At 46.6% G+C, this 23499-nt stretch overlaps 1 protein-coding gene across 1 annotated transcript in view; it reads right to left on the bottom strand.

Moving 5' to 3' along the window:
* Positions 1–5068: 5068 nt before the first annotated feature.
* The window catches only part of LOC146204204 (uncharacterized), a 27535-nt gene continuing 9104 nt past the window's right edge, over positions 5069–23499 (bottom strand). Inside the window, exon 2 of the mRNA XM_084589152.1 lies at positions 5069–7860. Coding sequence (XP_084445278.1) covers positions 7577–7846 — 270 coding nt within the window. The 5' untranslated portion in view covers positions 7847–7860 and the 3' untranslated portion in view covers positions 5069–7576. The remainder of the gene's footprint in view (positions 7861–23499) is intronic.

The raw sequence follows: 23499 nt of genomic DNA, 5'->3' as shown, positions 1-23499 counted from the left end.
TGCTTGGCTGTCGTATCGGCGGTCCGCTACTTTCGCTGTTACTTGTGTGGTCGCAAGTTTAAAACAGTGACAGACTGCCAACCGCTTAAGTGGCTTATGAACATCAGGGATCCTAGCTCGCGACTGGCACGCTGGAACCTTCAGCTTCAAGGCTATGACTTTGAAATAGAGCATAGAGCGGGAAAAGTGCCCGCAAACGCGGATTCCTTGAGTCGGGTGCGCTCGGAAGCAGTCTTTGAAGTAAGGACCGCAGCTTTTATTATGGTTATCGATGAAGAAAAGCTGAAACAAGAGCAGCAGAAGGACGCGAAACTTCAAGCAATAAGGGATAAACTAGCTTCGACCCGGAGTCTTCAAGCGGATACACATTGAGAGCATCTGGTTTTCTCTCAAAGGTGTGCCCGTACCCGACACAAAGATTAGGCGCGGCTACCAGGGAAAGAAACCTTGTAACGTGCAGCCTGGTTAGAGATGTGTTACGTGCATACCACGACGCACCATACTGCGGTCATTTCGGGGCCAAGAAAATGAGACAGAAAATTGAATTGAAATATTTCTGCCCACAAATGAGGAAGTCGATTGTCGAGTACTGCGCTCAGTGCGAATCCTGCCAGTTACGAAAAACTGGAAACGCGCTCCGATTCAGGAGTTGAGCGCACCTTTTGAGAGAACGGCAATGGATGTTATCTGACCCTCACTGACAAATACTAATTGGAGCAAGTACGTGCTAGTGTTCTCCGATAACCTGTCCAAATTCACGGAAGCCATTCCAATGAGTGTCTAGAAGGCTCCAACAGTGGCGAGGAGTTTTGTTCAGAGAGTCGTTTTGCGCCACGGTGTGCCCAAACAGCTGCTTAAAGGTCAAAAAGCTGAAAACAACAGCATAAGACCCAGAATGTAATGGGACAGTAGAGCGGCTGAACCAGATTTTTAAGGAGCTGCTCTCGCATGTTGTGGCACGCGCGGCCAGAGAGACTAGAATTTGTGGATGCCGTATATAATTTTCGCGTACAACACCGCCGTACACGAGAGCACTCATGAGACGCTGTTTTTCCTACTGTATGGCCGAAACCCAGACATGCCGCAAGGGTCATTTGAGGAGCGTGGGGATCACAAGTACTCCGTCATGGACGATAATCGGGCAGAGCTGGCGTTGCAACTGCAGCTATCTCACAAGATGGCGAAAAAAACTTTGGCTTTCGCCTACACGGTCCCGAAAGCGAAACATTACATTAAAGCCGCGGAAGCAACAATTCATGGCAGGAGATCGGATCTTGCTCAAAGTTGAGCACAGTGAAAGGGAGCTATCACATAAACTGGCGCCAAAATGGAAGGGCCCCTACCGCATAGAGCAAAAACTAGGCCCCGTAACATTTCGTGTCCGGAGCTGTGAGGGAAGGCACCCAACTTTCACCGTGCATGCGAACAGACTGAAGCGCTACCTAGAAAGGGCCCCTCAAAGTGATTCAGTACAGGACAGAATTGAAGCGTGCACACAGAGCACACCTACTCAGAACAGTTGCAATGACTTAATCCTATCTGTAGCAACCACCAGCTCTAAACATTCCAAAATCGCTCACGGCCTTCTGACACATATACCCAACATTTACCGCCGCAAAATGCTGAAGACGGTGATATTCAAACCAGCAGAACTCCCGAGGGTGACGTAGATAATTCACAGGTCGCAGGGTCGCAGGCACTGGAAGAGAACAAGGATTGAAATTCCGAACTGCCGACAGAGCCAGACGGTGAGCTGATTGTACATCCCAATGTGTGGGATATGTGTAACCCTGTGTCTTAATGGATAGCGCTGTGGGCCTGCTAGTCAAGTTTCATTCATTTACAAAACATAGTATGATACCCTTTTCTGAACACTGTTCAGTTGTATAAAGCTTTATCCTTGTACTGTTGATTTTAGTTGCACTTGTATGAATATTATGAATTAGGTTTAAGCATGTGTATACGATGCCACCAGCCTGTGTGATACCATTTTCAGACAACCTTTTAGAATCTGTACCCGTTGCAATGCTTTGCTAAATGGAAGAAAGTGTACACGCATTTTTTGTTCGTTGTAAAATAGTCGCCAGTCGAGCCAGTTGATTGTCAACCGATGTTAGGGAGCTGGATGACCTCGCTGTTGTGTGTGAAATGAGGACTTCTTATATGGACGGTGATGCTGTTGAACTCATCTATGATGTGCTTTCGTGGCAGTGCGCATACAGCTCAGGGTCAATGGCGTATGGACACAAGAATTGATGTGGCAGTACACAAACTTCGAAAAAGATTGAAAAAAGAAAAAAAAAACCAAACAAACTATGGTGAGCGAATGTGATCGCTAATTGCTTGTGCCGGAAGTTCGATTCCGGGTTGTGCGGTGATTCGGGAGCCGGTGACTTCTCCACAATTTTGCCTGCTCGTGTCTCCTTTTGTCTGAAAACCGGGTGCGAAGAAGGGCCGATGAACGACACGCTGGAATGCGGGGACGACGTTCTAATGACGGCTACACGGACGCTGTTGCGAGGATTGCGAGGGTTCTGAGAACGGGAAGAAAGGACCCGAGGTGACAAGGAAAGCCGCAGAAGGACGGCGGGGCAGAGAGGAACGAGAGACATGCTAGAGCAGGTCGATCCAGCCTCGTCTCCCGAGGGACGACAGCTTGAAAATGCGGAGACGGCTCGATAGTCCTGCGGGCGCGTATATTGAGCTCGCCGTGTAAACCGTCATCATCAGCGCTGCCTGCAGCTATAGTCATCATCTCCCATCTCAAGCACTGGATCACCGCAATGGCGTCTAGACGCAGCCTTAGACTGTCGGGTGAGCGGGGGCATTCAGCTCTGAAATAAGTCTGTTACTATTTCGTGTGTGATTCCTGCTCTCCACCCCGAAAATAGTCCTGTAACTGGGACATCACACTCGTAGCCGCATGAACTGCGCATTATCTTACACACAATGCACCGAATACAGGGAACTCTATACCGCAATTTTTAAACCACGATCAACCTCATTAATACTTTTACGCAGACCATCAGGAATGAAACGCACAGCACAGGCGCATTCACTCCAGACCGGCCACAGAGTTGCATGCTGGTCGCCGGGTATTGTATCGATGGCACGGGCAGATGTTCCCAGTTGTTAAGAGTCATGTTAGCTGGATGAAGACATTTTCCTCTTGCACTGTCAGGTTTGTTCTGGCTGTACGTTGCGGACAGAACAAATTCGTAACCTACCTCGATGGCTCAGTGGCTTTGGGGCTCCAAAGGTTGTGGGCTCTAATCCCTGAATAGCGACAGTATATTTCGATGCAGCCGAAAATCCTAAGGCACCTGTGCGGTATGCGACGGCAGTGCAGGTTAAGAACTTCAGGTGGTCTAAGTTAATCCGGAACCCTCCACTACGGAGTGTCATAGCCGCTTTGACACTTTGAAACTTTAACTACCATATACCACCACCAAAATCGACCTTTACCGTAAAGAAGCCCACAAAGTGGTCGCCACTGCTTTTAAGCAAGTAAAAACTGTTGTCGATTTTCTTACTTGTAACGCGTGGTAACTGTTTTAACTCAAGAATTAGGGCTTTGCGAAGAATCCTTATATAGCCTCTTTACGAGCGCTTGTCTGCACCATTTTTCTTTGGGTTGATACGTCATTGGTGCGGGAGATATCTCAGACCTCATTCTATATTTGTATTGGCAGGCATCCAAGGACTCATGGAATTATAGAGTTGCATAGTTCCAAATACCGTTTTTCCGTAACTATGGGTAGTTTTCGTATAAAACAGCGCGAAGACAAGGGACGAAGAAGAAAGAAAGACACACCCGGCGCTTCTTCGTCCCGTGTCTTCGCGCTGTTTTATACGAAAATGCATAACCAACTCGCCCAAACTGCCGTTCTAGTATATGTAGGCTGTGTTCATATTTAAGTAAGGTAATTATGCGTAGTCTCTTCCATTTCAACACTTGACTTTCACTGACATTTTGCAGAGCATCGGTTGCATCCAGAAAAAGTGCAATTATTTACCTGACGAGCCGAAGTGGCGCCATGAGGTATTTATCTTGCTCTGTAAGTAGACCTTTCGGCATGCAGAATAAATGGGAAATGTGCACGAAAGCAAGGCCAAAAGTCTCTACTGCACTAATCATCAGGCGGCTTGAAGGTTTACGCACGATGAGTATCAAGGAATGAACAAAATTGCACTCGTGCCATTTAGTCTGATTGATTGAGCATCCTTGTTTTAGTTTACGCGCGGCTTGATGAGCACAGCCCTACAATAAAAGAAACAGGATTGCTGTTCAGTCATTCTTAGACATTTTAAGTGATGCATTATCGTCTAGATTTGTCGCAACAGGTATCAACTGTGCGAAAATGTTTACCATCAAGAGAACGTAATCTGTTAATAAAAAAAAAATCGGCATGTTTTACATTGCAAGGGAAAAACCTAAATCATTCAAGGTTAATTCCTAAATTTCTCCGCCAAAGAGTAGTCGACAATAGATGCATGCACCTTGCCCTGCCGGGGTGGCGCAGATAATAAAGAAAAAAAAAAAGCCGGGTTGGCGCAGTGGTTAGGGCGCTCGACTACTGTTCCCAAGGACGTGGGATCGAATCCCGGCCTCGGCGGCTGCTTTTCGCTACAGGCGAAAAGCAAGGCGCCCGTGTGTTGTGCGATCTCAGTGCACGTTAAAGAACCCCAGGTGGTCGAAATTTCCGGAGTCCTCCGCTACGGCATCTATCATAGTCTGAGTTGCTTTGGGACGTGAAACCCCAAAACCAACCTAGATACATGCACCTTTACAACATTCTGAATTGAATCCCTCTTTATAACTGTAGAGGCAAAACAGGTAAAAGCGCCCATTTTTTTATGGCGGTAAATCAGCTGAACAGGGAATTCACAAATGCAGAATTTTCGTTTCAGAACTGTTAATAAAAACAGCGCGAACAGGAATGCTTCATTTTATCTTGTCTTGTGTCTTCCTATTCTCGCTGTTTTTATTAACAATGGATGTTTGCCAGCTCGCCCAACAGAGTATATTGGTTTTTGTTTCAGAAGTCATGCACTTACAATGGACGCAGTATCTTACTTGGGCTTTATTTCACATAAAATGATATCTGCAAGTAATGAAAAGAAACTTAAAACTGAACAAAACACAGTTTAATTCGTTCTGTACTGACACGTTAACACACCCTTGTGATACCTCACACCAATACAACAAGCAATACTTGATCCGCCATGCCTGGAATGGCAGTGATGCCGCCATTTTCCGCAGTCGGGAGTTCAATTTCTACTTCCCTGCTTTCTTTTGGAAAGCCTACATAATGGCCGTACAACACGTCATCTACTAGCACTCGTTATTGTTAGATCTTCATGCCACGTCCTTCCAATAATTCGGTACTATACAGTCTTTGAAGTTTAGTTTGAACTTTGCTTTATAACTACATTATTCCTCTATGTAAACCTGAACTGTATATTCTGGTAGTGTTTGCCTTCAATGCATATTCTGCTATTCAAACTGCTCAAAGTGTAGTGAACGACATAAAAGTCAATCCCGTATTTGTACGTACAGAGATATACCAACATGTACCGTCACGTACTGCAATCTACTGAGCGAGCTTTCTATCTTTATTCATGTCCTTTCTGCGGCAGGCTCTCGAGAATAAGAAGTAAATTTTTGCTTTCACGAAATAAATGTTGCCTAAAAGCACAGAAACATAATTGCGCTGTATTCTTCAGTATAGAAAATAACACGTGCCACGAATTCCCTACTTTCGACGCACTAATTGAGCAGACAACAATCGCTGTTTGGCGTTGGCTACTTCAATTCGACAAGGTTGCACTGTCACGTATACAAGGAAAGCTTAACGAGGCGGCAGAGTTTAAATGTTCTCGCCGGGCATTTTACGACGATTATTCCAATCACGCTGCTTAGTAGTCGCTGACGCTTTTAGAAGACCTCACATAGGTGCTATCTTTTTCTTCACCACTTGAACCAGAAACTTGGGTGCCAAGGCACAGCCGTGGCTATATCGTGAAGCTGTGCGCTTCCTCCCCACAGGAACGCGAGGAACCGCGCAAAAAGGGCAGAAACCGTTTTTAGGTTGAAATGACTTATGATGATGTCACATAAAAACAGGCATGATTCGTCCAGCAATGTATGAGAGCGAAAACTCCTTAAAAAGTATTACTTCACTTGCCACCTCACGAATACTCTGACCGATAAACCAAGTTAAGCCTCAAAGAAACTATGAACGATATATGCACGTTCCCGACTCACCTGAACACCTACAGACTTTCATTTACAACCAAATTAATAGTGAGAAAAGTAGAAAAAGACTCAAATGTCTAATCAACCTTCATTTCGGAAATAAATATTAGGCCATGAGATACACTTTCCTGCTCCTTGTATTTAGGAGAGGAGATTTTTCTACCTGCCCGATAAAATCTTAATGATAAAGTCTACAACGATGATTTTAGTTGCGATATGGAACTTGATAGCATCGCGCAATGCACCCAGCTAGCTTCCTTGCTGAGCAATGAATGCGTGGAACCAGTAAAGTGTGTAAAACTTTTTCTTTCGTACCCGCCTCCTTTCTAGCCAGTGGCTTGCTTTCAAGCCGTAATTGTCCGTAATGTCGCCAGAGTTCTTTTTCACAAAACACCGCGTTCAGAGTCTGCAAGGCTAACAGAATTTGAGGATTCGAGGTAACTGCGAAGCTGTGTAAAACAACGCGCATGAAATTATTTTACATCGGACACTAAATAAAATGTTAATTAATTTGCTACCGTTTGTCCAACTAAGACACAAAGCTGCTCGGAGATTTCTGCTAACAGTAATGATAATTCAAATACTAAATAGGCATCCAGCTTGACTACCAAGTAACTGGGGTAAATAAAACGTTTACAGTAAATAGAGACAATAAGTTTAGCGCTACCGCTCACCGCCACCGTTTACCGCTACCGCGCGCTGTCAGCCGCATTGACCGGGCCCCTGCGTTCCGAATCCGCCGGAATTTGACGGGAACATAGCGCCATCTGTCGCCTTCAGGGTGACCTGCGCATGCGTAGTGACGCTCGCGCGGTAGTGGTAGACGGTGGCGATCAGCGGTAGCGCTAAACTAAAAGTCTCTAATATTCAAAATTTTATTTCTTTTTCGGCCCTGATGCCACACTTTCACAACCCTTTGCATACGACTGGAACAACGGCTACAGTTTAGCGCTTTAGCTTGATTCCCATGTCACCGGGAGAAATAAAATGTGTATACAGTAAATACTCAACGTTTTTCTTTCTTTTTTTCTGCCCTGATGCCACCTCTCACGGCCCTTTTGCATACGACTGCAACAATGGCTACAATTGAGCGCCCTCATAGCGTTGCAGTGTGACGTCCAGAATTGGAAGACTGCATAAATATAAGCGCACAAGGAGGACGTGCTCTTTCTTTCTTTTTCGGGATGCTCGGCTGAGCAATGGAGTAAGCTGCGCGCAGAGCGGGCGCTCTGGGACGATGGGGAAGAGCAGGATAGGAGGACACACACACACGGCGTGCCGCCGTCTCGGCAGTCTGTAGCCACAGGCGTCGAGCGCTCAAGTGGGCACCGTGCCACCCGAGCATATGAACTGGACGCCGCTGTTGATGTCCCTGCCATTGACCATGTTGTCGGAGCAGAAGTAGGGCAACAGCACGCCGCGATGGAGGAGCGCGGCCACGTCTTTGGCGGCCGGCACGCAAGGAACCAGCACGTACACCAGGATGTACCAGAAGGCGGCAAACGAGGCCACCCAGAAGGCGGCGAAAATGAGCAACAGCAGCCACACCAGCATCCAGCACACCTTGGCGCCCCCGGAGCTGGCCATCGTGATTCACCCACCTGCGCAAAGGTTTTTAAAAGTCTTCCTCCAGTTCGGAGCATCGCAGCACAAAAACATGCGCACCGCACACCTTTTGCGGCAGTACCAGTTCGCAAGGCGTGACGCCGTCCGCCGCCGGCTGCGGGGGTTTGGGAGAAAAAGTAACGGACGCTTCCCACATCTGCTTGCTGCAAACGAGTGAAAAATGAGCTCAGGTGGAAGGCACAGGAGGAAAGATCCTTTGCACAGAGTTCAAAAGCTGCGAATGAAGGGTCTCTCAAGCGTTCAGCTTTCCGAATGTGTACTTCACGTCGGGGTTTCGTGTGAAAGTCCACGGTTCATATTTTGCCGCTGCTGCAACATCATTCAAACCGTAAAGCTTCGCCGCCTTCGTTGTTACGCATGGTGAAACGTATGCACCATCAGATTTCAGTACGTGCTTATTAAGTTTTCACGTCAACAGCCATTCCGTACGACGCAAACTTTGAGCTCAGTCATTGGAGCTCGCCTCGCAGGCAAAACTTGTGCATTCGGCGCGACCTCATTGAACGAGTCCCATAACGACACCAAGGCTACGCCTTCACCGACAACGGCGGCCGTTACCCGGCACGGACGCGAAACGGCCTTGCATGAACGCCCCCCAGGTGTGACATTAAAGAAGAAAAAGAAAAGCCACACGTGCCCCCACGCCGACTACATCTCCCTCGTTTCCACACGGTGGCGCCATGCAAAGCATATAGCGCAGCCCGCGAGCAAGCTCAAAGCAAACGCACCAGAGATCTGCCCGAAGCCGTCCGGGCACTTACCACCAAGCCGGCACAAAACCTTGGCTGAAAACTGCTGCCAAAAGTCTGTAAAAATGTTGGCTCGACGGAAGACGTCGTTTGACATCTACAGGGTTTTCAAAAACCCCGTACTCCAGTTAGCCACTGTTCATATTAAACGTTCCACTTCTAGTGTCATGAGTCATGCTAAGCAAGAACTGCTGCTAACATTTCATGATCTCTGCATTTTTCGTACCTTAGAAGCCCATTTACAATCATCGCTGAAAAAATAACTGTGGCACTCTTTGGCCCCCTTGATTGACCGTCGTATTGGCCGCCGTGTCACTCGACGCAACATTGCATGCTTAAATGAGTAACCAATCGTTCAGAAGGATGATGAATGGCTTAGGAAATAACCTTATATATATATATATATATATATATATATATATATATATATATATATATATATATATATATATATATATATATATATATATATATATATATATCATTGTTAATAAGGAAAACACATCAAAGGGTGCTACAAGTAAATGCACAAAAGAAGGAGGGAAGGGGAGATGGGGGGTGTTCTATCGTCAGATCAGTCTTTGACTATGCGAAAGTTACAGCAGAGCATTATACATTATTTTTTGTGTTTGGCTGATCGCAATGCAGTTCTCGGGCTTTTATAACACAGGTCGCCCTTAGAAACAGGCTGATGATTTAAGGGGAAGGGAAGTTCTTCCACTAATACCACCGTTCATCTTGCAAAACAACGAACAAAGTAATCACGCAGTATACGTACTATTTGTCACGTGAACGTTTTCTCGCTTTTAGACTGCTTCAGCCCCTGTAGCCCACAGTAAACGCAGAACAATACCATGACAACAGAAAACTTCACCATTATCCAGCCAATGTTGTGACGTTTTTCACAAAAGGGTAGAGAAACATCCTACGCGAGCTATTAAGACGAATTAAGTTAGGTCATCTGCATTTTCCACGAATGTGGGCACGTCGTGAAAAATAGCAGAGCGAGACCACTGAATGCAAAACAAGGCCGCTGAAAAGTGAGAGAAACAGCAAACCAAAATAAATGAATTTCAACGGAAAACAAAAAGCCGCCGGCTCTGGAATATGCAGCCACGAGAAACGTAGTTCTGTCTTTGACAGAAGCCGAATTGCTAACTTAAGCAGACGAAAATCTCATTAAATGTTGACTCAGAGTGACGAGAAATAAGAGTCAGTCAAGAGCAATTCATCCAGGGTGCTATTCCTGCCAGCTAGAAACGCGTAGCCCAAATGACGGTTAAAACAAGTTAGGTGAGCTTAGCGCAGCTATGCCGAATTAAATGGCTGCATTTGCACCAGCTTGTTTACTTGAGAGCCCCTTAAATCTTCGCATCCGCGTTTTTTTTTTTTTCTTAAATGCGCGAGCGATTCAGCCACTGTGCTAATAAATGTGCCAAATTTCGACGTGCTAGTTTTGAGAAGGTATTTTCGTTTTGCTATTATTTTTTTATTGCGAAAGCAATACTATGTCAGGTCTAACCGCTCGTCGCTGCGTGCCGTGTCCGCGTCCGTGCCCGTGCTCCTCGAGCCGGCGCTGCGCATAACAGGTGGTGTGACGTCAGAAGAAGAAGAAAAAGAAGAAGAGGAAGAAGAAGAATTTGGTTCACCAGCGTTGAACCCTTCGTAACATTTTTTGTTCCCAGTTTTGCTGTTTCTGAACCATGCGAGTGCGACTTGCTCTCTTCCCCGTTGTTTTATGCTACTGTTGTGTCTCAGTTGCGCCTGAGTTACGCGCCTGCATGTGCTGAGTATGGGAAAATACATGCAGTTTTTTCCAGAACAAGGTAACAGGGGCTGGACGTGAAATAGCTCGGAGGGCAATGTGAGGCACGGCTGATACTCAGGAATGGGCTGATAATGATTGCAGTCAAAAAGCAATTTTGAACACAAGTGTCTAGTTAATCGTTCGTTCAGCCGCCATATTTCACTTAGCTAAACATAGAGTTCGCGTAGGAGCAGCATATAACACGTCTGAACGTTTAAACGAGTTTGCCCAATTGGCGAAAACCAGATGCAGCGATGAATGAAAGACGCAGTTCATCTCAGTATTGAGTTGGACCAGAAAAAAAAATAACGAAAAAAAAAAACAACGATCTTCACGTCCTTTACGAAACAAGACAGATACTACTTGTTGGGAGCCGAAGTGGAAACCGAATCATTTCAGGCGTTGACACAGGACTTGAGTGGTTTTAAACCACAGGCTGTTTAAGCTGCCTTTTTTGATTGTCCCTCTCCTCTCAGCCATTGTAGCGTCCTACGAAGAGAGAGGAGCGCATATAGGAGCTCGGAAAAATGTTCCCGATGCTCGGCCAATCATGTATTTCTTTATTTTCGTTTATCACGGGCTTTTGAACGCATACTCCTATATTCCAGTACAAGGAAGGGGAGAATTAGGGAATTTCGTGCAACGACTCTCGTATTGGGCGTGCTAACGTCAATGAATGGTGGAACTTGAGAAAAGAAGACTTCAAACGAGCGGTTTTGTTTTAATCATGCTAGTATATAGAACAACTAAAACTGCTAAGAAAACTGCGAAAATAAAACCAAGGAAACACAAATGGAATGTGTCTTATTGACCCGAGTCTACGTGGCTAAACTAGAGAAGAAAAAAAGAGAACACCACGAGACATACCTGAATTTTGTTTTGAAGTCCTACGCATTTAATATTGCAGGCGTAGAAATATTCAAAATTTGCGAATAGCTAATCGAATAAACTCCCATTCTATTCCCTAACTGCCTCAAATAGTGCATAATAAAAATTACTCGAAACGAGTCGAATATGCTTTAAAGTTCGAGGCTTGCGAATAATTGGCACCAGATCTGAATAAGGTACACCGCTGTTTTCTTCGACGAGTGTTCTAAAAACAGGCTTCCCTGAGACGCTGCAGAGCGTTCTTCCACGACCGCTCTGCGTAGGGCGAAAGGAGCAACGCGCGTAAATATTTCTGCAGCGTCGTACATAATGTTCATTTAAGGCCTCCAAGACTGAACGACACAACAGTGCTCAAGCAGGTTTAGCAAAGCCTGCTTTGATGCGTGCTCTCGGAGGTCATGGCTCATATGTAACTCTGGACCATCCTAATCTCCTTAGATGTTTCTCTAGATTATTCCTTAATCAAGAGCAAATGCTAATTTTCATTCGCATATGACAAGATGGTCATGCTTACTTAGTGTTAAGCATCCTCCAGTTAAGATGCAGTGCTGCACATTTCGAAAGCTGTATCGGCTTTCGAAATAAACTTCACAAGTTTATTTCTGTACTGCAGCGCCCCTGCTAGAACTGTTCTGCTTGTAACTAATATTTTTCTGCGAATATTTGCGCGACAAACGAATATTTGCAAAAAATATTCCATTCGTATTTGATTTGCTTTTATTTATTTTATTTATTTATTTCAAAATACTGTCAATCCCTAGAGGGATTGTAACAGGGGTGGCACACACACACACACACAAAAAAAAATGGTACACTGTGGTTTAACAGGGCAAAAAGTAAACAAATATATTAGAGGACATAAGGACATAAAATTCGAAACAAAGACGAGGTACAAAGAAAAAAGCTATACAGCACTCAGAGTTTCAAAATAAATGTATACAAAGAATGGTACACACGCGTTGCAGCAACGATGGAAACCAGAAAGACAGCACAAGGAAATACATTTAGCAGAAGATAGATTCATGGTGTGTTCGACGGGAGTAACGACTTTTCCAAAAGCTCGGTAAACTTTTCAGGTAATTTCTGTTGTGTTATTTCTGGGTCAAGCGCGTTCCACTCGCGCACTGCGAGTGGAAAAAAGGAATAAAAGAACGTGTTGTTGGAGCATGAGAATTCCTGAAGCGTGAGAGCGTGTTTATGACGGGTGTTTTCTTGAATGATTTACTTGGATGAAGGCTGAGGGATCCATCTTAAAAGTATTCTGGAGTAGTTGGAATAAAAACTTCAGACGGTGCACCTTTGCTCTATCAGACAGCGTGGGGAGGCAGGCGCAACGTAGTAATTCACTAGGCGAGTCAGTGCGGCGATAACTGTTAAATATAAATCGAACAGCCTTGCGCTGGACGCTTTCTAAGACAGCTACATCGTTTTTCACGTACGGGAACCACACTATGTTGGCGTATTCAAGTACAGGACGGATAAGAGTGACATATGCGAGTTGCTTTATGGACGGTGTAGAATGACGCAGCACGCGTTTCAAAAAGAATAATTTGTTTGTAGCTTTTTTAGCGACATTGTGAACATGCGATGACCAGCTGCGATCCGACGTGACTGATACACCTAGGTACTGATATTCTTGCTACACCAATCATATTATTCGCACACACTTACTAATTACTCTTTTCTCTTGAGAAATATGCATACATACCGCGAAGATAAGTTTCATGTTTATTGAAAGCGCTGTCAATGTTCTCCATTTCACCAAAAACAAGTAAAACGAGAACGACTACTAGACTTAGAACCCGACCCGCGTACTCGTTTTGTTTTTATTCGGGCACCAGCGTCTAGCCGAGCCTTCGCCCTCACCCGTCGGGCGGGCGCAGAGCCAGGTCCGGCGGGGCCGTCGCTCAAGGCGCGTTTAGCAACACCCGCAAGGGTACCTTGGTGGACCGGAAGCGTTGACAGGACGAGTCAGTTTTAGGAGCGGAAGTTAGGAGACCACTGTCCAGCTCTGTTCAGAGCATGCATGCCTTGTACGTGTTTAGTTAAATATTATTTTGGGGGGAAACGCTTAATGACCCGAGGTATTTGTCTTCGGAAAACTAAAAAATAGTAAGAGTTTATTTCTATTACATGAAGCAAGAAAATAGTTAACCCCTTCCTTTGCTGCTTAAACCTTGTGGTTTTTTTTTTTCTAGTTGTCATATATCAATTTTTTTCCATAAAATCAGTGGCTAATGACATCAGCGATGTGTAATAGAACTGTAGGTAAACGTACACAAATAATTGACTGGCTTCGAGCATGCTACAAAACCGCAGCGACTGTTTAAGCACCCTCGGCTTCTTTCATACGGTAATGGGTTGATAACACCATCATCATCACCATCAGCCTATACTCGGTGACGTTTTTTTGGCAATACAGCCAAGGCAAGGCAACAAAGTAATGAAAACGAGCCTTTGTTCCTCTGCCGTCGGGCGGGGGTTTCTCGCTTTTCAGGCTAGGGGTGCGGAGGAGTTGAGAGGGCAGATTGGAGAGAGTGTCATTAGGGCTGAGTTAGCCTCCTCCTCACGACATGGGGGTCCGTCTTTCTTTTCTGCATAGGCTCGGATGCATTGCCATAAAAGCTTGTCCCCAAGTATTACACTACGCACACTGCAGGAATTTTCATTGAGGTGTTACGATGTATTCACCCAAGCAAGCGGTGCGCAACGGCATTGTGGTGTCTAAGAAGACACGACCACCTCCACTATAACTGCCACATACGTCTGGAAAGATCTGTCCACTGTACAAGGCGACGCTTCCCACGTGAATTCGCCAACTCAGGAGCAAGTCTTCACCACTAACCACCACGCAACCTCGAGTTTTATTTATTTTATTATACTGTCAGTCGCCTCTCAGCGGCCAGAACAGGAGCATGTTATATTAAGACTTATTGAACACCGAACCAGCCAAACGCTCCCCCGCCCTGCACTAGGAAATCGTATTTCTCGTTGCAGTAACAATAGCGAGATTTAGAATAGCCCGACCGACCCTATCCCCCAAACCGATAGGGTCGGCCTATTCTAAAACTCGCTAACGAAACGACACTCTTGCTCGGTGACTTCTGTCCACAGGCGGCAGCCGTGAAACACCACTCAGCCGGAGCTTCTAGCATCCACTGATAATCCCCGCTTCTCTCTTTAAACCATCTCAACACCCTCCCCCCCCCCCCCCCCCAAAAAAAAAAAAAAAAAAAAGAAGCAGACACATTTCCAGACCTTACCTGAGTAAGAGGACTTCTCCGAGCTATGTGGACATCGACACAAGGCCCCCATGAAAGTGGCCACTACATCCTTGAAATAAATCTGGCAGTAGGCACAAGAAGCCATAAACCTAAAGTGACTTACGCTCAACTGAAATCATTGACTGGCCCCGAGTTGGAATAGACATGGAAGCAGTCTCCTCTGAAAATCTCGATCCAAGTGAATAATGCTCTACTATTGTCACCAACCTACGCAAACATAAATAAAAAATGTACCACAAGCACGCAGGATCATCTTCATGTCAACCAGCATCTTCTACGCGTATGGGGAAATATAATATCGTTATTTCGTGCTGAAACGAAAAACAAAAAATCAAATGCCCAAATACGAACAGAACCAAGAGTGTCAAGACAATGCCGAGCACCTCGCATAAAAAAAAAAAATCTGGTTGTCATTCTGAGATAACCCGAATGACCAGCATTCTTTTAGTAAATGATTCGATTTTTTTTTTCGTGGTTTGTGGTTGCCATGTATTTCTAAGGGTTGAAATATGTAGTCTCGTTGAATGCTTAGTGCAACACGTCAGTACGCCAAGAACATGTTGTCTTCATTCATGTATGTTAAAAATTGTTCTTATTTTACGTTGCCAGTGTGTTTCAGCAAAATAAAGTGCTATAATCTCTATATACTGAATGTTTAAATAATTCTTTCAGTGAAAGCTTTGAATTTTGTATGTTACTTTTATGTTATATCGCGCGCTTACTTTGTGTTTCCTCTGTTCACTCATAGAGTGTGAATTATGCCTTAGGTTTATGTATGCCTTTCTTGTTTTCATGTGACCAATGGCGCCTATGTTATTGGATATTGTGGGCCTCGGGAGCTTGTCAAGCTGCGGATGTTTTACCCGGGGCCCACTGCTCTCTGTAGCAAGAAATAAATAAACTGAAAAACTGAAACAAACACACAGCTCGTGTACGGCAACTTTACAGATCTCTCCTTGACCAATCGAAACCGCGCCACATACTAGCCAAAGTCCGGCTAACAATGAACGTCTGACCAAAGGTGTTAATGAAAGGGAAACAAGATGCTCCCTATCCATCCTTGAAGCTCTCTGCTTCGCCAGCTGATCGTTCACCACACGCTCGTGAAAATCTCGAAGAGGGCGTCAATTCACCAATTGGACTCACTAAATTTCATATGGCTTTTTTCCAACTGGACAGTCAATGGGAGAAAAGACACCTGGAGAGGACCAGATCGCCCACAGAGTGCTTCATAACCTTCCTGACTCCATGTTATCAACTATTAGATCATATCAAGCATGTTATCAAGCATCTCTCACCTAAAAGGAAATGAGCGAATGTCATACTTGTACCAAAACCCGGCAGACCTATGAATTCACTGTCAAACTTGTATTTTACTAACTTCCTCTATGAGGCCCGGTGATGAAAGAATGCTACTCACTCGCCTAGAGTGGCATCTAATACACTGTTGCCATATAACCCCTACACTCACTGGTTTCCGCAATCATGTGTGCTTGCGGAAGGCGAACAATATCTCTCATAGCACGATTCTAGGAAGCATTCAGGAAACCCACCCAGGAGTCCGCATATTCAACATACAAAAACTTCCTGCGTAATCGGACAGTAAGCCCTATTGAACTAGATAATCAGCACTCGCCACCCATCCCCATCAAACAAGGCACACCGCCGGGATTTGGCACGAACAGAGTTAAGAGCATATCATCTAACGACCCCATCACAACGCATATATGTGCTGTAAGGTCGTCAACAGTACATAATTGCTCGGGTTTTCTTTTTTGTGCGTGCGTGCGTTTGTGTTTCCTGCCGTTTCGGGGAGCCGGCCCGCGAGGCGCGCGGGCGGAGCGGCGCCCGTATCCAGGGAGAGGGACCTTTTTCTTGTTTCTGATTACAGCGTGAAGTGTCCCTGCTTGTGCGCGTTGTCTGTTTTATGTCTTTCTTGAGGGGCGGGGGGTCTCGCGCATTGAAAGGCGTTCGGCCGTTCTGTGTTTGGCCTGTTGGTTAGCGCGCGAGGCTCCGAACGCCGCCGGCGGACCCCCTCGAGCGCCTGTTGCGTGTTTGTACGTTGTTTATTCCTTTGGTATGTGTAACAGGCAGCCGTAAATCTCGTGCGTGTCCTCGAGACTGGCATGCCAGTGGTGGAAAGGCCGGGGTTGGGACGCTGCGGCGAATTGGATCTCCGCTACGATTTTCCACGAAACTGTGCGAACGGTGGCAGTAGAACACCGGGGAAGTTTTCGCGGAAAAGTGAGACCGCGTGAAAACGGCGAGTTGTGGGGGTAGCCCGGGAGTTGCGGCCCGAGCGAAGAAGACGGACGTTCTCCCGTACGCTCGCTTGGGATGACGGACTGTCCTAAGCTGGAGGGCGACCAAACTCAGTGTCTATTCTGTTCTTTCTTTCGACTGTGCTGTGCTTGTTTGTCTAACCAAGCTGTTATTTTAATTAAATCGGCTTGTTAATTTAATTCGGCCCGTTGCGATTCTTTCGGCGAAGCATGGAGACTGGACCATCACCAACCACAAGAAGAAGAAGAAAAAGAAGTTTACTGGCGCAGCCGACAGGATCACCGTCTCCTGTGAGCCTTCGGCGATCGCAACAGTCGTTCAGCAGGAAGACTTCCAGGTCTATGGACAGCGCCTGAGGAGGAGGTCTCCGTCGAAAGAAGGCAGCACGAGACGACAGTAGCATTGTGGTCGGCGGACCGAGCCATCACTGCATATCGACGGACCGGAGCGGCACAGCAGCGAAAGACGCCCAGCATTGTGGCCAACGGACTGAGCCATCACTGCACATAAGGTGCGAGTCGCGCAGGCAGCGAAAGACGCCCCGCATCACGGCCAACGGACCGAGCCGGCGGTGCTCAGCCCATCAAGGAACTGACATCCAGCGCACCAGCCATGAGATCGGGCAGCGAAAGTGACATCAGCCGCTAATGGAGTGGCGGTGGACTTTCGTGTATTTTCCGAGTGTTACATCACGCATTGGCAGCGGAGAGGAGCAAAGCCCGGGCGCAGGAGCGGCAGACGACGCGGGGGTCGGGGAAGGCAGGGTGGCTACGCCAGCGGCAAGGTGAGTGGCCCTTACGCTGGTCCTCGGAACCCACTGGTACCGTGCGTTGTGTGGCGAGTGACAGGAATTGTGCATGATTCTTCGTAGCGGTGCAAGGGTCACGAAAATGAGTGCGGAAGAGAGCGGGAGCGATAGCGGAGATTCGAGGGCAGAGGAAGCGACGGTGGCAGACGGGATGATGGGAACAAAAAGATCAGCAGGAGCAGATAAAGGCGGTGGAGAAACACTCGACTCAGCTATGCAACGGCTGGAAATGGAATTGGAGCTGAGCAAAACCACGCTGCTTATCAAGCGAAAGAAAACGCGGCAGTTGAAGCTGCAGAGCGGTTTACTGAAGTGCTCGTCCTTAGGCGGGAGGCAAATTCGCGGAGAGGCTGGCGTATTTCGCTAAGCGCCTAAAGAGTTTGCTCACCCCAATTCCGACAGATCCAGAAGTGCCGGTATGGCTCGAGGGACTCGAGGGCATATTCCGCTCCTATCAGGTGACCGACAACGTTAGGAGTCATTTAGTTTTGCCCCTGGTGACCAAGAGAATCCCGCACCTGTTCTCAAAGCTCCCTACCGAAGAGCTAGATAATTGTGATAGGATCAAAAAGACCATTTTATCTGAGCTGCGACTCTCTCCAGGTGATTACCTAAGGCAGTTACAAAATGCGCTGCTGGCTAAAAACGAGACCTGGCGACACTTCGCGTCGCGAATCGAAAGCTACCATGCTTTTCACAAGGCGGCGCGGGGCATCAAGACGCTCGAGGACCTGATTGCTCTGAATGTGGTGGATCAGATGAAGCAGGCGCTGAACACTGAGGCTCACAAGTATGTCAAGCGAGAGGAAGGGGACAGCCGGGTGAAGCCACACGAGATAGCAAAATTGGTGGAGGCTTTCGATGATTTCGAAGGAAAGGGGTCAGGAAGGGAGCAAATAATTGCAGGCCGAAGCCCCTCTGGCAAACAACAACAACCAACTTTGCAAAAATCCGCCCTAACTCCGCCGGCGCACCCAGGGTCTTCAAAATCTCCTGCGTGCTTCAATTGTAATGGCTCACATCTTGCAAGGTCTTGCCCTGAAAACCCTACCAACAGGGGAGCCGGCAACATGCGGTGGAATGGAGCAAACATTGTAGGGCAGGAGAGTTGTGGAGATGCTGGCAGCGGCGGCGGCAGAGCTATGGATGCGGGCGGACGGATAGTCACCGTTGATGTTACGACGTGTGCAGTGTCAGTATTAAAGAAAGGAAAAGCCTCATGGGACTACGCCAACCTGAGATGCGGTGACGTGGTTCTGCGAGCGCTAGTTGACACGGGCACCGAAATAACACTGTTAAAAAAGAGCGCGCTGCCTAACAACGTGGCAGAGAAGGTGAGCGATGTCACACTTGTTAGCGCTTTTGGTACTAAAGTGCTAGCAAAACTAGCTCGGACTCCACTCAGCTTAGAGGCAGACCAGGGCCAGCATGTCGGAGGAAGCGCGTCACTGCTCTGCGCCGTATCACGTGAACTGGCTTCCAAGGAAGCAGACTGCCTGCTTTCTGCAGACGCTTGGCACACGCTTGAACAACAGGCACGCAACAGCGCTTGCGAGGTGCCCGATATGAGAGGACAGGCGCCCTTCACCTTGGAGGCAGGTAGCGGCGAGGGAGGTAGAACCTCGCACGTTGGAAAACGCCGAGAGACCGGAGGAGGTTATTGGAAGCGCAGAAGAAAGATGTGGCGAAAAACTGAGAGCGCCATAGGAAGTAGAGGTAGGCTGCGGCAAAATAGAAGCATGCACATGTCAATCATCGGCACCTCTATCATGGCGCAGCAGGCCACCAGAGCTGTTGCCGCCCACTGTGGTTTCCGAGGGCAGGCATAAGGACCACTCTGAAAAATGTTTTCGTGTGGGATGCGTACCTTACGTGTGCCATGTGCAGCCTTCGCCGACTCTAACGCTACAACTTCGTCTGTCTTCGCCAAGAGCTGTAAATAGCCCATAAATCTAGCCTTCCTTCAGGATGTCTAGTATGCCTTTTTTTTTTTATAAAGTTTCTGAGCATTTCCTGTTTCAGAGGGATTAAAGTGTTTCGTAAACGTCGATTTTATGTCTTATAAACTAGTGTATTCGACCCTAAATTGTAACATCAACAAAGTGGAGCTTTGGCCGGGCTAGTTGGTATTGCATTTTGACATAGAGGCTTAGAGCCGAAACACAGGACGAGAGTAGAAGGACAGGACTAGTGCTAACCGACATCCGACAATTTCGTTCTAGGAACTTTCTCTCACAGCAGCGACGACGCTTTAGTGTTTTTATTACTTTTTTCTGCCCTATGCATTTTCTTTTTCATAACCATGAATCCTTCTGCACACATGGCTAGATGGGCTTGACAAGTGCGTTGTTTTCTCGCCTATTTTTTTTTTTTAAACAAAAGCATTAGTTGTTAGCTATGGATTGACTCGTCCTTCCTCGCACTGGGTTCCTTGCTAAGAATCTGTATTGAAATCTTACCGCCACAAAGATATCGTTTCTTCATCTCCGAGAGATCGCCACATGTTTATTAAGGGGTATTTTCCTTAAAGAGATCCCCCTCCGCACTTCGTAGGAGTGACGATCATCAATATAAAAACTGGTGAACAGGCACGACGGGTGTTTCATCCTTGCTTCCGAAAAAAAAAAAAAAAAGCAGCCATGGTACAGCCAAGGAGAATATATAAAACTGGTACAGCCTTCTTAGGAAGCACGGTTAGGTTTTGCAACAGCAATTCTTTCCAAAGAAAAAAAAAAAAACAGCAAGAAAGGAAAGGCTGCTGTCCTTCGTTCTATATACCGGAGCCGCTGTTTGCTTTGGTCGGCCTCCACGACACCAAGATGGTTCAAGGCACAGTGTTTATGGTCGCTGTATTTTCGGTCCGATATCTTTTAGACCGCAGACAACGTTTGAAACGCGGCGCCTTATCTACCCGTCGAGACATTTCGCGGTCTCTCCGGCGACCTTTCACGCCAACGTCCTCAAGCACGACTGCATTGCAACTACGTGGGAGCAGCGCGCCTCGAGAAAGCGCCGTGTTCGCAGTGCGCAAAGTTCACAAGAAACGCTTTCTGTCGCAAATCATACCCAAGCTGCCGCTGCTGGCAGCACGTTCGGGCGTTAGGGGAGCCTGGTTCCAAGATCCACGCCATCGCTTTGCCGGTCGGAATTTCGCTTATCGGGCTGCGGCCTGTTTCTCTCAGTCCGCGGCCGTAAAGAAGCCGCGTGCGGAGCGATCGTGACGAGCAGCTGCGGTCGGCGTCGCAGGGCGCACACCTGTGCAAGCGGCCGGGCGATGTGGCTGCGCCGCGGATAGCACTAGTTCACGCCTGTACAGGAGCGTGCTGCTGCGTAGTACGCGCTGAGAGGTGAAATTGCGTCGCACCGTCGGGGGCGCAGCCGCCCTGCAGTGTTTGCACAGCGCTACTCCGTCGATCCCACTGCGGCAGCCACGCCGCCTGCAGACTTCGGCAGAGCGTTCTCAACTCTCAATCGGCCTATATCTCTCCCTCGCATTCTAAATTTTGGTGTAAAGGGCGGTATTGTGAGTGTCCGAAAGTGCTTGATATTGATACGTCATCTTAGCTACTGTTACGTCCGTTGTCAAAGTAGCGTTATGGTTGCTTTTCCCATCGAACTTCTGAAAAATTAACAAAAAGGAAAGTTGCCGCCCAGTGAAGGGCTTTATACACAACTGCAGGTAGAATGAGATACAATGAATACATACCTTGATGGTATCTCTTCAAAATGTTCGCTGTCGTCAATAAAGCGAACGTTTCGAAATGAAGGAAAATGACATGTATTTGAAATGAAACCAACAAAGACGACTTCTCTTTCCTCGTAATGTTATATCAGTATTCTAATGTACTACTGGCTACGGAAGTCACCATGCGGACGCAAACAAAAGATTAGCTTTCTGCGCAATGTTATTGGAGGGGAAACGTATGATAATGCGCAGCGTGCCTTATATATCCTATCTCCTCGGTCCGCCCTACTCTGTTAGATGCGCCAGAATCATGAATCAGCAGCCAAATTCTCATTCTGCCGATGCTAATCTGGCCACTCTAGCAAAACGAAACGAGTATGCCTTAAAGACCGAATAACACACTGCGCTTGCCTTCCACTTGTTCGCCAAGCAACTTAAGCATGTGGCTCGTGACAATAATCGCAGTCGTTATTGAATAGTTGCACATAATTAAACAGAGGGTGTATAATAATGATATCAGTATGCATCATCATGTTAACATATGTAGATAGCAAAAAAAAAATGTACGGGAACATTATCAGCGAATTTTTGACAGGTACTTATTAAGATGCAATACTCTACACCATCACCCAATGAAAGAAGGCCTATTCGAAACCATTATCATGTTCCCTTATAGGCTGGATGATTCTGTGACGCATCCTCGTTGCTTATTGTGTAGGCAACACGATGCTTGAACTCAGCGAAATACGATAGAATGAATGATCAATACAGGATGAGGGTGTCGACTTCAGCTGTCTTTATGCCCCAGGTAGGTAGCATAAGTAGTTTCACAGCTGTCCCCTCACATTTCGATCCCTCCAATGGGATACTCGCGATAACATAATATGTTCTGTGCCCGCAGCTATGGACGAGGGTGGTGCTTGTGAACATTCTTATAGCGCTCGCCGACGCTCTAAAGCGGAGGCGCTGAGATCAGCGTTACCAGCCGTGTTAGAGGAAAATAAAGATGTACAGCGCTTGTTCAGAGCGCACGCTCGGCACGGGCTGTTCAGAATGCTGCGACCCTGCAAATTTGCAACACTCTCAAGATTATTTTAAGGTGCAGGATAAATAATCCCCACAGAAGAAAAAAAACAGCATGCGTCAAAGCAGTAGAATGACAAAACAGCACGTAGAAAAATTATCATTTTGAGAGAAAAGAGAACGAGGGGAGAATCAGTACGCGTCGAAACGAAACGAAACAGGATAGCACACAGATAAACAGCATGACAACAGCGCTGGCTCAGTATAGTAGAACTAGTACTTAGCAAGCCTTCGTTTAATTAGCTTTAATGGTCTAGATTTTTTTCTGTGGTATTGAAGCAAGGTCTAGGTAAATAAATAAATTGGCCTTGATATCCACCTGTTTTTTTCTTCTTTTTCGTGCCTGCTTTCCACTATGTAGCCCAAGCCGCAGAGTGAAATTTGGTTAACTGATTTTAATTGTGGCGGCAGGACAATTATCTTTTAATTGTCGCCGAGTACTCGGAATCGTAGTGAAGTGCAATAACCGTGCGACTTGAGGCCCTAAACGGTAAATTTAAATGACAAGTTGCCCTGTCATACTTTAGAAAACCAGCTCATAAAGTGTTTTAAAAACTGAAGGTCATTTGAAGAAGGGCGTGCACATGGCAGACAAAAAATATTTTCCTGTGTACTGTGCCATACAACCAAACCGAACCTAATCTAACCTAGCAAAGGCGCTGGAAGAAAAGTTGTGTTTTACCATTTGCGGTTATGGCTATCCACCCCTCCAGCAGCACCGCGCCACACTGCTCTGCGCTACTTTGTCGTCTTGCTGTTCCGTTTGAATGTTCCGTCGCCGTGCGCTTTTTTTTTTTTTTTTTTTATTGTGGTGTCCTGACGCGTGTTGTTTTTTTTGTGTTGCCATTAGGTTAGACTGCCACCGCCCATAGCTCAGTAGGTAGAGCACTATAAGCGACATCGCGACATACGGAGGTCATGGATTCGGATCTCGGTGGCGACATATTGTTTTTTCTCATACTTTCCGATAATCTATTTTTCCCGCGTAAAACAATTGCACTATTATTTTTCTTTGATCAATAGAGAT

The sequence above is a fragment of the Amblyomma maculatum genome, chromosome 1, assembly GCF_055883805.1.
Source record: "Amblyomma maculatum isolate TAMU_Amacu chromosome 1, ASM5588380v1, whole genome shotgun sequence".
Classification (NCBI taxonomy): domain Eukaryota; kingdom Metazoa; phylum Arthropoda; class Arachnida; order Ixodida; family Ixodidae; genus Amblyomma; species Amblyomma maculatum.
The sequence above is the reverse complement of the archived record's forward strand: the minus strand, read 5'-3'. Positions and strand labels throughout refer to the sequence as shown.